This window comes from Parus major, chromosome Z (assembly GCF_001522545.3).
Source record: "Parus major isolate Abel chromosome Z, Parus_major1.1, whole genome shotgun sequence".
Classification (NCBI taxonomy): Eukaryota; Metazoa; Chordata; class Aves; order Passeriformes; family Paridae; genus Parus; species Parus major.
In genome coordinates, this window is record NC_031799.1 from 26,921,681 (window position 1) to 26,937,951 (window position 16,271).

The window sequence follows — 16,271 nt, forward strand, 5'->3', positions numbered from 1 at the left end:
TCCGTGGGTGGGTGGGGAAATTGGGCTTTTAGGCGAGATTAGAACAGTATGATTGGTGAGTTGGAGTGTGGGCTTGCAGGAAGAACTCAGGTGCCTTGGTTCACATTTACTGGGTGCATATATATGCAGAACTTTTGGGTGAGTTCCCACAATGCTAAACACATTGAAATATGGGTGAAAGCCCTAGACTTCAGGGCTCAGAGGCAAAGCTTTTGCTGGAGTTTGACTTATGTACTGAGAGCCCTGAGTGTTCTCAGATTATTTTTTTCTAGTTTTCTCTCATCAGAAAGAATTTTAGGTGTTAAATAATTGTTCACTTGCAATGTAACATTTTTATAAACTTATCAGTTATTAAATACTGTTGTGCTATAAATGCTTAATCTTTATTTTATAATGCCTTGTCATAAAGGAACTGATAACAGCACAATCAGTAACAGCACGTTTTAAAATCCAGAAAAGAACACTGTATCTTCCTGTCTGATCTTCTGTATATCATAGACCAATCGGTTACATCTGGGCTTTCTTCCTCTCTTCATCTAGTTCAGCAACATAGGATTTTCTAAAACCTGTTATGTAACAGTGCATCTACTCTCTTTGTGTTTTAAAATCAAGAAATACAGAATCTACTTCTTAACTTTTTTTCCAGTAGTTTGACTCTTTTGTTTCTGAGAGAAAAAATGGTTTTTAAATGCATATTTATTCTAAAGCTATTGTATATCCCATTTAGTTTGTTTAAATGGTTTTTTATTTCTTGAATCTGTCAGGTAGTTTGTGTGATTTTTTTTTATTTTTTTTTTTAGCCAGTTGGGGCACAATTTTCATGCTCTTGCCTTCTGCAATTTTCTTACTGTGTTCCGGGATATTGTTTCAAAAATCATGAAGAAATGTTTGTGTCATTCTTGTTTCAGAGCCTGAGGGATAGGCAGTGCGAATATAGGCAGTTCTAGGTTTACCTTAAATTGGAATATTTTCTTTCTCTTTAAAAGTGAAATGTACAATTGAGTGCTTAATCACACTCAAAACAGAGTTCTGTAAGTACTGGATACACATGATGATAATTTGACTCTTCTGCAGTGTTTGGGGAGGCACCAGTGTCTTGTGTTTTTAAAATGTTCTAGAGAACACAGACTATTTGAAATGTTACATTGTGAAGATATGTTTGTCTTAATGTTTCTTTCTCCTTGTCACTTTTATTAAACTCGCAGAATCTCTGCTAGTGGTATATTTTGTGAAAAACCTTTGTTTACTTTCAGAGCCCTGGGTTTTCTGGCCTGCATTTTTTTCTGACAATCTGCATTTATAGAGATAACATGATCTTGGCAAAGCATGTAGCGTAGTATCTTTGCAAAAGCTGTCTGGTATTGCAGATAGGGGACAAGTGGAGAACTCACAGGCCATTGATGTTTAAGGAAACATTAAATAAACTATCAAGCAAGTACATTTTCCTGAATTGTAAAGATAAAACATCAACATTGCTGTCATAAATTATTCATCAATATGAAGCAATAACATAGGATTTTAAAGTATAATGTGTTCTTTTGCAAAATTACTTCAGTTCTACTGAAGAGTAACAAGAAGCTGCAATATTTGTATGTTATATCTCTCTCTATAATTACAATATTTATATATTGATATAAATATTTCTATATTAATACAGTAACTGAACTCTGAATCATTCTTTGATAGGCTTGTGAATGCATTGACATGGTCTTGACTGTAGTATTTAATCAAACTTCTACAGAAATAATTTGATTTCAAATATTTATGTGGCAGTTGCTTAAATATCTCAGATTGTTGCTTGTATGTGCTTGTATGTCCCAGATGGTCTTCATTATGTTTTGCTGTCTCATATTATGTGACCAGGCCCTGACTCTTTAAGTATTTATAAAAGTAGCTAATCGTAGCCTTGCTGAAACCGTATAAGATCTAAGTTGGAGAGCAGGGAGGGAAGTGTTATGGGTTTGTGTTGGTTTTTCCTTTGGTTGGACTTCTGAGGGGATCTTTTGGGAGGTTTGTTTGTTTGTCTGTTTGCCTGGGTTTTGTGGGGGGAGGGTGTTTTTTAAGGAAGGTTTGTAAATAATATTAGTGTCCTGGGTTCCCTTAGTTGATGCGTCATCGTAAAGAGCTAGTTTGGTTTCCTTTACAAGACTTCAGGCACTTTTCCAAAGACAAGGGGGAAGGCGGGCAGTGACACCCAAATCCTCTAGAAACCCCTGCACCTTGAGGGAATTTGTACAATGAATTTTGCATTGGATCTGACCTTTTGATATGCAATTTCTTAACTGAAGCTGAAAAAGCAAGGTAGGCTTTTAGAAGAAAGTATTTCTGGAGAGTCCAGAGGAGACACAGGCATCTATTGCTCTTGGCTGTTTGGAAGAGTTTGCTGATTCACTCTGACTTAACTGTTATCCTGTTTACATGCTGACAGTTATTTCTGCAAAGAGCTAATTTGTTGAAGCACATGTTTCCAGATTCTGTTCAGATAGTGTAGCTGGTGTAGGAGTAGTTCCTTCAGCCAGATGTTTTCACATTTTTGATTGTCTCTGTGTCAGATTTACTAGATTTGTTTTTCCACATATTTTTCACAGAAAAAATTGTTACAAGAATCAAGGTAATGCATGTTTTATCACTCAGCCTATTATTGCAATTTTCTTGTCCAAGACCACTTTGCCCTTTGCTTTGGTCATGTGATGAAAATTTGGAGAGGAAAGAAGCCAAATAACCTATGAAATTGGGAGCAGCAGGAGTGACATCTTTCAAACATAACGTTGTGGAGGACATAGTGGATCTTTTTGTGGTTTCTCTTTTTGTAGGCAGAAGAGCTGGTTGGAGTTATGATTATCATATTCTCCATGGTACTTTACTGTGTATGGCAGAGTGTAAAAGTGTACTTTCAATGTTTAAAGGTAGATATTTAGAAGTTTGTCCAGGAGTAGTAGTTTCAGTTGTGATATTCTGGAGCTGAAACTGGAGGCACCATTTCATTAAGAATGAAGAGACCTAGTGATACTGTTCCATGGAATTATTTCTCACTTAAGGGACTGCAAATTTCATTAACCAGTCTTTGAGGCTTGAGTAATGGATTTTTTTTCTTAAGATGTTTTGATTCTTGGGCTAGAATCAGGATCATTCATTACCCTCTTTTTTTTTCTTTCTTTTGTCTCTTTCTGCTTTTGTGTTGCTAAATGGAATCTGCATTGAAAGAGAAAAGCCACAAAATAAACCATGAAGGTGAAAACATGTTTTTAAACATTGTTTTGGTACCTTTTGCCTTTAGAATGGCTCTTCCTCTTTCTGTTTACCTCCTACTTGCCTAGAGGAGACTTAGTGATGTCACTGCCCTTTTCCCCCTGCTACATAATCTTCTTCTCAGGAAAATTCTGTCTCTTCAGCCTTCTTGAGCTCTGCTCAGTGTAAACACATATGTCAGTTACCGTAGAGGCAGTAGTTTTACTAAGCTCTGAGGAGGGAAGTTGCCAGACTGGGGAAGTGAGATAAGAGTGCAAGAAAATGGAGATGACAGAATTCAGAAGGAAGTTCAAAAGAGTTTAACTTTTTTAAAATCCAGGTCTTGGAAAAAGCTTCCTGAACAAATGCAAATAGGGCAATATATGCTAATAGCCAATGGCTATAAAGAAAGAGTTATGACTAGTTTTCCTCAGAAACAGAAGTGTTTGCTGTAAGAAACTCTTTTTCTTCTGTGAGGAAGAGAACCTTGTAATTTTAACCAATAAATAGCTCTTCTTGATTAAACTGTTGTGTTGATATTTGATTAGAAGATAATATTTTTTTATAGACTCAGAACTCCAGAGTGCATCTGTAGTGGTAGAGGATAAAGAGTTTTGTCAGAGGTCTAACATCTTTCAGAAGTACCAGACTACTGCAAGTGGCAGCTTCTCTGTTGTATTTATTCCACAGTGAAGCTGCTAAAAACAGGATGTACCTGGGAAATCCCTGCCTGCCACAGAAGGCTGGGAGAAGAGTAACTGGTTTGAAACCTTTTCCATTGTGATACAGCTGTGCCTGCCGTGCCTCTCTTCAGCACTCACTGACTGCAGCATGAAATGTGTATGACTTCTGATAGCTTAGCATAGCCTGAGTGGTTCTTGACAGCATCTGTAAACTGACATATGTTTTGCAACTGCTGATGCTATTCTTTGGCCCTGCAGTACTGTAGCAACAAGTGCTGGTTCATGTTTTCACAAATTGCTCTTCAGTTATGACAGCAGGAATTGCATTTGGGAAAGAATAACTAGCTTTCTTCAGAAATGTCTTCCAGCATCACCTCCTGACTGTCTCATTCTTGCTCCATTTAAGAAAGTGAGGTAATTTCAGAGACTGCTTTAGTTGTTGTAATTTTTGCTTTTGTTTGCACTTCTAGTATTTATTTTAACTTGTGAGTGTAGCTGTAACTGCCTTACATATTTTCTAAACATTGTTAAGGGGTTTTGCTCCAAGACAGGATTTTTAACACAAATGCCTTTTAATACAAAAATACCTTTTTTTCTACTTTAGTGGCTTATTGAATTATTTTTTCAACATCAAAATGTTATTTTTTCATGGAAAATTTTTTTAATAATATCCTAACTGCTTCATAATGCATATTCGTTATAATTTTACTATGTAGAAACTGGTGCTTTGATTGTTGACTGTAGAATAGTAGTTCACTATTTTTTTATAACAAGAAGCCAGCCAGGCAGAATGAGACCAGTTGCAACCAATCCTGCTTTTTACTTTGAATTAATTTCTGCCATGTACACAGGAGCATTGGCAATTCCTTTAATGTCTTTCTGAAATAAATCAAAAAAGGTATTCAGGAAGACCTGTGCTCTAGTAAGTAACTTTTGTTCCATGATCTGAGGTATGAACAGTACTCAGTTTTCAGCACAGTTAATAAAAAAAAAATCTAGTATGATGTGGAATACTTGTGAAAATATCACTTAGTCCTAATTTTGGTGTTGTCATCTTTTATTGCATCACTTTAAAAGAATTTGGGAGATATGTAAAGGAATAAAGGTAAATTGGTGATATTTTTCACATGCTTCATGAAAAGGCATTCCTGAGCCATTATTGTTACTTTTCCTATGTCTTCTGTGTATATAAAGGTGTGCAGATAATGGTGGCTCTGAATGGACTAAGGACCCTTAGATGCCATTAACTTGGGACATAATGTGTGCCAAAGGATTGGGCAACTTTCGAATTGCTCGGAATATTTCTGATGAAATAGACTTTTGCTGAAATTTATCACCATGGTGAAACTGAAATGTTTTGCAGATATGGACCAACTTTTTCCAAAGTTCTAATGGAACCTAAACAGAGCTGTTGCTTCTGGGCAGGTCTTTGATTTGATTACTTCCCTGGTAACTTGTCTACTTGGCAGGTTACTGTGGTGTTGAGGCTTCTACATGAGTGTGGTGTTCATTTTTTTGACAGAAGTGCCAGGTAGTTTTCTTCCTGCAATAAGTACAGTGATTACTTAATTCTGTTGTGAAGATCTTAGAAATCACAATTTTTAAATTTCTAATCAGAATGGAAAGGTGATAATCCTCATATTTGCAGCTTCTATCCACTTAGTCCCTGTGTGTCATGCAAGCAGATCAGGCCAGGACCATTACTCTTTTCTAACACAGATGTTCGTGGACTGAATTGTGGATACTGGTAGTGGTTTCCCAAGTGAAAATTCTAAGCAAATGTTATCTTTGTTTACCTTTTTTTTTTTGGCATATTTTGTCATTGATATATTAATCTGTCACCTTCCTTAACTATTTGCTTGCTACCACATGCATTCAAATATTGGAATATTAAAAATTCTTGTGTGTATTAATATACACCTGAAAAAACAGAAAAACTCCTTTGGAGTTACTCAGCTTTTTAGGCTTGCTTCTTGTAGGAGCAGTTGTTTTCTTGTGTGGCTTTGCCTCACAGCAGGGCAACAATAGGCAGAATATATTATAAAAATGACCATGAAAACTGAAGTTGCACTCCTTGTTCACTAAACATCTTTGAATGTGCTTTAGGACAACTGTTTATATTTTTGTGAAAGCTGTTTTTAAGGTCAGAATAAGTATTACCTCAGAAAAGACAACAGGGTTTTAATGCAGAAGATGATGCATTTAAAGCTCAATTTATTTATTTAAATTTATTTAATATTTATTTTTATTTATTTAATATAAATTTATTTATGGACTTGGCACCTGTTATCCAAATAATGGAAAAAAGTTTTCCAATTTTCCAGATTGCTTAGTATTTTTAGAAGTATTGCTGAATATTTTGACAAAGAATATTTTTCAGGAGAATATTTTCTTATGAATATCTATTGGAAATATATGAATCTGTTGCTGTGAATTTTTTTTAAATTCTCACTGATGTGGCATATTCTGACTGAACAAAGACTTCAGAACCTCTGGTTGGTCCATTAAAATGTACTTTCATTCTGTATGAGATGCTATTTTAAGAATACAGTACTTTATTGGCTGTCAGAATAGTGTATGCATTTGGTTCCTTGAATTTACTATACTTCTGTTTTTAAAGCAATCCAGATTTTTTTTATGTATGTTTAAAGCAACTCAAGTTTTTTTATGTTTGCAAGTTTGCATACATGAAAAAAAAATCAGACCAGATTTGCAAGGATACCACGTTGTATATGCAGAATATGAAAACTATTGTTATTGCCATAGGATTTTAAACTTTTGATAGCCTAACAAGCCATGCTAAGCACATGTTATGGGCAAGCTTAATTGTGCTCCGTTTGTCTGTGTATACGCACTGAACTGCAAAGACTATGATTAAATATTAAGTATACATAGTAAGCATAAATCAAACAAACTAGCCAAAATAATGGCAAGCGGGAAGCTGACTGACTTTTTTTCTTAGTCTAAGCTTGGATTTAGAGGTACAAATGTTATTTTAATAGTCTTGGAATAAGACACATACCCTTTATAACCTTGTTATGTTCTATTACTACCGACTAATGTAAGATTTGTTAGCATTTTTTTTGATACTTTGCTGCAATCTTTATCTCCTGTCACAGGTACAGTGAGACCCTCAGAAAAAGTTAATTAGAAAAGCTTCCACTGAGTCACAAGGTGCAAAAGGGATCCCCTTGCCTTCTAAACTCCTCGAAGATGAGCCTGGTGTGGCTGGATCCAGTCTTAGTGCCAAACTAATACTTCTAGGTCTAAGAAATTGTGGGATTGTGATTGAACCTTTGTACAGCTTTGTCCCACAGAATTAAGGGAGGCAAACCAGATATATTTATAAAAAATGAATTCTGTAGTAAGTGATTAGTCACAAAGATCTTAATCAAAAGTATTTACTACTCAATATAGAAGCTAAAATTAGGATAGTATAGTGTGTACTATGTCAAAGCAATTATATTAAAGCAGCTGCATTAAAGTTAGCAAAGAAACCCCCTAAAAATTAAGTAGAGATTGATGTTACTTACTCATATCACCAACTGTGGGCAAATCTGCTTCACTTAACCTGGAGGAGTAGATCCTCACCTAAGGAAGGAATCTCCACATGCACTCTCCAAGAAGGGATATGTTAAAAGAACCTGTTTGAAAGTGGAATTGGACTTTCAGAGTATGAAGCGGTTGACTGTCAGTCATACCCAGGCCAGATGTGTCACCTTAGCATTTTTAGATAAGGATGCTTTACCATATCTGCCACATCTTCAACTCACTATCAGGGTGTTTAACTTTGGTGTTAATGAGTCAGACTGGTTTTAGCATAATTCAACACCAAAAGCAGCATGACAACCCCTGTAGTTCACTACAGATAGCTTTGCAAACAGGGCATTGTTCAAGTTGGTTTATTCCATTCCAGGCAGAGCATCCTGCTATACCATCTACTCACCATTACTTGGGAAGACTTTCATTATTGATATTCACTCAAATTCCTTAAAAGAAGGAGGTGTATACAAGCAGATGGAAAGTGTGCACATCGCTGTCATCTTTGGTTTACTGGCAATAAACATACTGAATTGTTGAGAGAGAGCCTATGTATTTAAGGCCTTGCTTGTCAATAGAAAGTGGTGCTGAATCTTTTCTTCTTTCACTAGGAAACCAAGTAGTTGGTGACACAGGCACAAACACTGATTTTATTTGTATCATTTCTGAAGGCTTGTTAAAATGACAAATACTGTATTGTGTTCTTTGCAGACAGTGGCAACTGGGAGATGATGGACTAATTTATTTTGGCTGAGATTCATTAGACTCTTAAGTTCATTTTGGAATTGGGCATTTAAAAACTTGCAGCTACCAGAAATGTAAGCTGGTGTAGACTTGAACAAGGAGAGGGAAGGAGGAAATAAGGGAGCGAGGTCACTGACAAGAGGGTGCACTGTGAGATTGGTACAGCAACTCTGCTTCTGAAATAGTAAGTTGTGTCAGATGAGACTTAGTCTGAAAGTGAACTAATCAGTTCTTATGTGAACTGATTAGTTTTATAAGGCCTTGATGCAGATCCTGTAAATGGGTATGTCAGTAAATTTGTGCTGAAGAAAAAGTAGTTGACTCTCTCTTAAAAAAAGTGTGAGGGAGTGTCGTGGGGTGACTTGATGACGCTTGTATCCCCAGTCGTCTGTTCCGTGTATGCTGGATGTCAAGTTCTGCACCTTTTAAGACTGGTTCCAGGAGCGAAGAGGGGAATGAAGAAGCTGCAGTTTGTGTTCAGAAACAGCACTTGCTGCCCTGCGTGCTTCTTGGGACTGGGCTGTCTGAGCAGAGACAAATAAATACATCACATAAACCTGCTCAGCTTGGAGTTTTTAATCTATGAGTTTCCATGTCTCTTCAGTTCATGGCTGTAAGCTGCTCCTTTATAAGCAAGCAATCATTTTTGCTTGTCATGTGAAGAATAGACTTTATTAGGCTGCTTTATTGATTTTTTTTTTTGCCTGTAAAAGGTAAGGTGCAGTGTTACTGAGGCTATTCAAAATGTTGCAATCCTTATTCTGCTGGATTTGTGGAAAAAACTATGTAATTAAATACAGATAAATCTTCATGCAGTTTTGCTTAAAGTCAGGAGCCTGACTCGGAATTATAAACGTTAGGCAGTTCTGAGCATGGAACAGTACTTTTAAAATAGAAAATAAATTAGAATACCCACAATGCCCCTTGATCTGAAACCTGCATGAGTAAGTGGTTGTTCTCTGCTCTGTTTGAAGGTCGTGCTTTCAGATCAGTGTGCATGGAATGTGTGCTCAGTAGGTCAGAGATAGATAGCTCTCCCCCAAACAATCCTTCCTCTCTCCTTCTGGCATTTCCACACAGGTCTGGAAAACCTGCACTGACTATACTGGCCTTCAGATCCTGGTGTGATCTGTATGCATTTGGGGAAGGTGCATACAAAATACACAGCTGTCAAATCAAGGCAAAGCTGTCTCTAAAGCTAGTATTACAAGAGAAGAAATGCTAGTCATTGCCATCATTGTCTGACTTCGGTGGAGAAAGAGGCTGAATTTTCTGCTCACTGAGATGGGTTCTTTTTTGGGGAGGAAGGGAGGGAGTGCGGTATTCATGACAGACTCGGTCAACACAGCACATGGCACTAAGGAAGCTGTGTTGAAGTCTTCACCCCTGTTCAGGGAGATACCCATCTGAAGAGTCATCCAACATAAAACTTGAAGAGTTCTCCATTCTGAATTCTGCACCCTTTGAACTTCCATTGTAATTCCTCCACCTTTATTCAGTTTTAAAATTAATTTTTGATTCTCTATCAGGCCCTTCCTGTGTTGGGAGGGTCACAAAGCGAATGTATATATCTTTTCACTGCTGCAGGAAACTGCTGTTGTGCTTAAGCACTTTCAAATAGTTTCCTGCAACCACAGAAGTGTTGCGCAAACAGAGCAAACTTCCTGCTATGAGACAGTTGATCTTAAATTCAGCATGAATTGAAATGAATGGATGTTGTCAGTTTTCAAACATAATTAGTTGTTGTTGAAGGGATTATTACTACATGAAGAGAACATACCATGTCTCTTTTTGTGATTACTTTCCCTTTTTAATTTCTATTTTCTCCATGTAATGCCATCAACAGTTTTCTTAAACTGATGCTGTATTCACAGAAAAGAAAACCATCTTGTGTGCAAAAAACACTGGTGATTGCATTTTGAGTCAGATATCTGGCTTCTACACCACTTTCTTGCTAGAACTGAGAAGCAGTCTCAGTACCAAAAATGTAGTTTTTTTTTTTTTTAATTTTGTACTTTAAATATCCTAAATTTAAAAAGTTCTTAACAAAGATGACAGGAATTTGGGCAAATAAGACAGGAGGGGATCACTTTATCTAAATGCAGATTTGATTTCTTCAATAATCATGCATTATGTATTGTTCACAGCCATTAAAATTTTTTAATATTGTATTTTTAATGCAGATACATTATGTTCCACCTCTGCCTGTGTGCCTGCTTTGTCTGACTTTCTGTGGATTCCTGCAGCAAGTGGATGGCTTGTGACATGCTTATTTAAAGGGCTTCATCACTCCCATGTTTAGTACAGAGATTTCTCAAGTGATGTAAAGGTAATTAATTGTTGGGGATTTATGTGTTGTGAGAGGATGCTCTCATTGGTATGGCTAAAGACCCTGGCTCAGAAGGCTTCCCTTCAACAGCCAGCTATTGCCTCAAACTCTCTCTGTCCTCCCCCCACCCCCCCAGAAAACCCGTAAGTTGAAAAACAATGTTTTGAAGGCTGTTGATTGTTGGGACGTTTTTGTTTGTTTGTCCTCCATATTTTAGTGAAATGTCTTCCATAAGTCATGATTTTCGATGTCATCAACCAGTTCCTTGATGGCTGACTTAAAAAGAGCCTGCAGCCTAGTGTGGCTGGTAAAAATAATTTTCAGGAGCATTGCCAGTACAAATGTCAACAGAGGACTGTATGTAGACATGTTCCATTCTAGATACTGGTGATTGTGGTTAGAGCAATGTATAATTATAATTAATAATTAATCTTATCCTTTAAAAGCTTTAGAAGCCATGACTTAAAATATTATCTGAATTAGGAACATAAGATAAATCTATTGAATCAAATCATCTGTTCATCAGTACCAGAATCACATGTCTTACAGCCAGTAGTTTTCATCTCCAAAACATTATCCTTATTTCTCAGACACAGACATCCTATTCCTACTTGGTTAAGCCATTTTTTTCATTGAATCTTCATTATGTTAGACATCCACTCTAAGATGTGTGTGGTCTTGGTATAGCTTTTTTGTTCAAACAAGTACCCTTTGTGTACCTGTGGTACCAAATAACTTATCTACAATAGTTGCATTCTGAATATATTAAATCCTCTCATACAGCTGTAAGAATTACTTGCATTCTTTACAGAAACACAGAAATTCTTTTGAATTACAGAATGATAACAAACCTGTATACCCCAGAAAATGACACTCAGTGTGTTTTGCAAACAGGTTCACTATTTTCTCCCAGTATATTTGGTATCAAAATGCTTAACTCCATCAGAAGAATAGGTCATATCTTAAATATACTAGATCACCAGCAGTGAGTTATTTTTTCCATGTGTAGTGCTTCTGTTGTGCTAATGTAGTGGTCTCTGAACGGAGCTGACCAGGGAAAACCAAGTGTGTCCAATTGGAGACTTGTCTGCTAAGAAAAATAGGTGAAAGCTATTTTGTTTTGTTTTTCACAACACCAGTGAGTGGTGACCTTGTGTTTCAGTTATTTGGCATGTGAGGCTCTGCCCATATAACTGCTTTAGTTTCATGTATAAGACAGAGGCCAAAGGAATGTGTTTTCTATTTTCAGTGAAGAAAATTATATAGGAATATTTCTTGGTTTCACCTGTTTTATCTGAACTTTTTCATAAAAGACAAACTTGAAACTCGAAGTTATTTAATTTGAGGTCATGACACAATTTTACAAATAGTATCTCATGAGATTTTTTTTCATATTGTTACATGGAATCTTTGAAATTAGTGCAACACATAGAACAGAGTATTCTGTTACAGTATTTACTTTGCATTTTTTACTGAATTTTATTGCTATTTCACATTCTTAGGTGTGATTAAGCAAGATTCCTTTCTTGGTTTATTGAGTTTTACAATACAGAAACAAAGAGGGAATGATGGGAGTTTTTTGAAAGGACAAATATGTTGTAAATACACAGACTTTATGAAGGAGAGGCAGGCACAAGCACAAGTGTTGAATACGCTTCTGAAATTGGACGGGTTTTCAGTTAAGTCTACAAATTTTATTTCCATTCACTATTGGATAGACATAAAGCCAAGTGACTGAGATGAAAAGATCTGTCAGCCCAGGTCAAGGTTTGAATAAACAGAGGGTTAATATTAGAGTATTTTAGGGAAACTATTATAGTAATTAAAGACAGCCCCCTGTGGAGATTAAAGCAGGTTAAAAGTCGGTTAAAGCTGTGAATACTTTATAAAAACAGGTTGTAGAGAACAAACATTACATCTTGCATAATGTTGACAGAAGTAGTGAAAATCTTTTAAATATAATGTTTATGGTCATGTCGTGGTTATTTTCTTCTGAAAAACAGTAATTCCTTGTTGAGTTAAGAGGGAGGCTTTTTTTCTTAGCTGAACACATACTTGTTACCTGTGCTACCTTTGGAGCCAAAAGCACATATCTTCTCAGCTAAAGGAGTCTGCCTCAGTAAGTGAGGCCTAGGGAATCCACATATACCCTGTGTAAGAACTTAAGGAATGTAGTGAATGACATTTGCATCTAGACATTCTTAGTTATATATCTGTAATACCCTGGTACTTTGTGTTTGGGAAGTAAAAGGATACATTTTTCACTTGGTGTTAGTGGCTTTTTTCTCTTTCCCCCAGAATCAGCGTAATGGTAGCATGGTTTTATCCTCTTGTACGTGTAACTGAACATTTTTGTCATCTCATCACTCATTAAGTTAATATTTTCATTATTTCAGATGTTCAGCCTTTTTTTCCTGCTGATATAACTGTTGTGATTTCCATAGCACACATCATCTTTAGCCCACATTAATGAATATTCCAACACTCATCCTTTCTTAAGTAATTGTAGTTAGGAACAGACAATTAAGAAAAAAACCCCAAAACATATTCCACACAGCTCTTTTATGATAAAACAACATAGTTCAATACAAACAAAAGCTGATGAAAATAATGCACTAAGAATGTATCAGCCATATGCCTATGCAAAACAATAAACATATTTTTAGCTTAAACATTTACATTTTCAAATATAATATCTTTATTAACCATGCAATATCTTCAGCAGTAACATGCAGACCCTTAGTGAGTTTGGGAATGACACCAAGCTGACTAGTGCAGCTAAAGGGATTGAGGGAAGGGGGTACCTTGGCAGACTTGAGAAGTGAGTCCATGGGAAACTCATGAAGTTCAACAAGGCCAAGTGCACCTGTTAGTGCATCTGGGATAGAGCAATCTTCAGGATCAGTACAGGCTGGAGGATGAATGGGTTTGTGAGCAGCCCTGTGGATGTGGACTTGGGGATCTGGCAGATAACAAATGAGATGTGAGCTGACAATGTGCACTTGCGCCTCAGAAAGCCAATTTCATCATATAAAAAAAAAAGAAGCATTGCCAGCAGATCAAGGAGTGTGATTCTCCTCTTCTCCTCTGCTATGCTTTTATAAGACCACACTTGGGGTCCTGTGTCCAGGTCTGGGGCTCCTGGCACAGGAAAGACATGGACCAGTTGAAGTGAGTCCAGAGGAGGGTCAAAAGAACTATGAGAGGGCCAGAGTGCCTCTCCTGTGAGAGAGGACTGGGGTTGTTCAACTCAAAGAGGAGACATCAGGGTGACCTTATTGTGGCCCAAGCCATTCTTTGATTCTAAAAAATCAAATTAAAAAATCAAATCTTTATAATTGTCTTGTTTAGAACCTATTCTGCATTTTAAGAATACGAAATGCAGAATTCCAGGTGGTACCTACTTGAAATCACTTTTAATAAAAGCAACTTCTTTTTTTGTGATCTAAGATTTTGGCTTAAGCATGGGTTATGCCAATTAAAATTATGATGCAGTCACAGGAAGAAAGACATTCTTCCACTGGCTTTTGGAATATGCTGTCTAATCTCACATTTTAAAGCCTTTTTTTTTCATTATCAGATATATCTGTGGTTATTTATTACATTATTAGTCTTACTTTCTTTGATTACATTTATCAGAGAGGATTGTTATTTTGAGAGCAGATTAAATGATTTTTTCTGAACGAAGGTGGTCATGGAAGATCTCCCATTCCTAGGTAAAAGTCAGGGTTGTTAGATTCTCATCTCAGTTAGCACTTGTGTTTTAAAGTGTCTGCTAACAGTGAAAACTCGGCTGAAAGCACTATTTCTGTCCTTCTCTTCATCAGTACTAGTTTGTGACCCAACTAGTTATTTTGTCTTCTAAGTTTAAATTTGGAATAAAATGAGTTGTACAAATGTCATTAAAGCAATTCTTTTGGCTTTCAGGTTTAATTAGCATGTTGCAGGTGAGCACGTGCTGTATAAGATCCAGCAATAAGTGATAATCCTGTAGCTGGACTCCCACTTAGTATTTTGGTTTTTCCTGTAATACTGTCAGTTATTTTTCCTCTAGGGCTATGTAGTAAATCAAAGACAAACTTAGCTTTTCATAAACCACCTAAACTATTCTCTTGTCTTCAAGTATTAATGCTTTTTCAGTGTGAGAACAGTACTGTAACTAAATACGAATATTACAAATGAAACCAAGTACAGTTAGTCAAGAAATATTTCTGACATTTCTTTCAGGCAGATGCTCTGAACAGAACCAAAACAAACTATGGCTTGTCTTACAATGACAAATATGGAAAGTGCAGCCACTTCTACTGTCCACCAGAATGGTGACATTCGTGGGAATAGCAGTGCACCCAAGCAGACAGAACCACTGCTTCAAGTGTACCTTTATCATTGTCCTGGGAAGACAGAAGGAGATTACCTTCAATTTTCAGCTGGAGAATACGTTGCAGAAGAGATTTGTGCTGTTGCCTGTAAAGCCTGTGGTAAGTATATACCTAACAGTTTATTTAATGAAGCACTGAAATCCAGCTTCATACAAGAAAGTTTTTAACAACCCAAAGGTCATCAAAATGGTGGCATTTAGACTCAAATGCTAATTTCTCTGTTCTTTCAGAAGTAATTAGTACCTGACTGTAAAACTGTTCCCATTAGAATGGTTGTGAAGCTGAATTGGGTGACTGCCATATTTTTTCAAATAATTTAAGGGCATACCATCCTGTAACTGAAAGTGTTCTTTCATTGAGCTGAGATACTGTTTGAATAGTTAAATCATAGCAGGAGCTGTAAATAGCTTGAATTACTTCCTGATGCAGCCCTGCAAAGCAGATTGGTCCTGGAAGTTATGCATATATTATACATGCTTAATCACTTTGCAGAAGGAAACTGTTCTATGAGATATAACATGAATGTGTCTGTGTGTGGTTAATGCTCTTTGTAATAGTTTAGGAAATAAAGTGTGTAAATAACATGGTGGTATATATTAAATGAATAATACATTGATGCCTAAGAGTGCCTTTGAATTGTAGCATTTACCCAGAGTCTAGCATACAGGGCTGAAATCTGTAGTAAAACAATTCAAGCATGCATCTTTATTTCTCTGCAAAAGTGCATTGAATTTTTAAACAAAACAAATTCTTTCCTATAGTCTCTGGGAGTGGAAGTGACCATCTTTTTGTTCTTTTTTCTCCTTCATAACAACTATTAGTGCTTAAATCATGAGGCATTGCTTTTTATTAGTTTTTTTTATTCGTTTGTTTCTGGGTTTTTTTGGAGAGGATTTTGTGGTTGTACAGCAGAGCACATATGTCTCCATACAGTCAAATAATGTTTATGTTGGCAAGACTCATCTTTCAGGAGTAAGCTATGAGTCAGAATACTTCATTCAGAAGGGAGTGATTTGGGTAGTAAGCAAGACTGAAATATAACAAATTTGGTAATTTTTAATGAATTTTGTGATCTGAACAACTGATAGATCTTCTGATAGCAGAGCTGATTACATCCAGTTATGACTGCTGTTGGTGGTAAGCAGGACTGGATCTAGGCAATATCAGCAGTCAGAGTCTTGTTATGTACCGTTCAAACAATGGAAGATTTTCCAGTTGCTGCTAATTTGTCATTAGAACTGTTATATCTGGTATGTATATTGGCTATAAAAATATTAGCTTGTCCAAATATTATTCTGCCAGTTTCATACATATGTGCACAAATTCGACCTTTTTTTTTTAACTTTATTTTAAAACAGTTTCCTGGTT

The 16,271-nt window shown here is 36.4% G+C and overlaps 1 protein-coding gene across 15 annotated transcripts in view; it reads left to right on the forward strand.

Moving 5' to 3' along the window:
* JAK2 (Janus kinase 2) overlaps positions 1–16,271 on the forward strand; it is an 85,945-nt gene that overhangs the window by 25,364 nt on the left and 44,310 nt on the right. For 7 of the 15 annotated variants that reach the window (XM_015652596.3, XM_015652597.3, XR_004500410.1 and 4 more), the window contains 2 exons: positions 10,379–10,524; positions 14,752–15,002. In XM_015652596.3, coding sequence (XP_015508082.1) covers positions 14,783–15,002 — 220 coding nt within the window. In that variant the 5' untranslated portion in view covers positions 10,379–10,524; positions 14,752–14,782. Of the gene's footprint in view, positions 1–27; positions 139–1,438; positions 1,590–2,157; positions 2,302–4,008; positions 4,326–10,378; positions 10,525–14,751; positions 15,003–16,271 lie in introns of those variants that run through there. The other 8 variants (XM_015652602.3, XM_015652604.3, XM_015652600.2 and 5 more) reach the window with 7 other exon arrangements.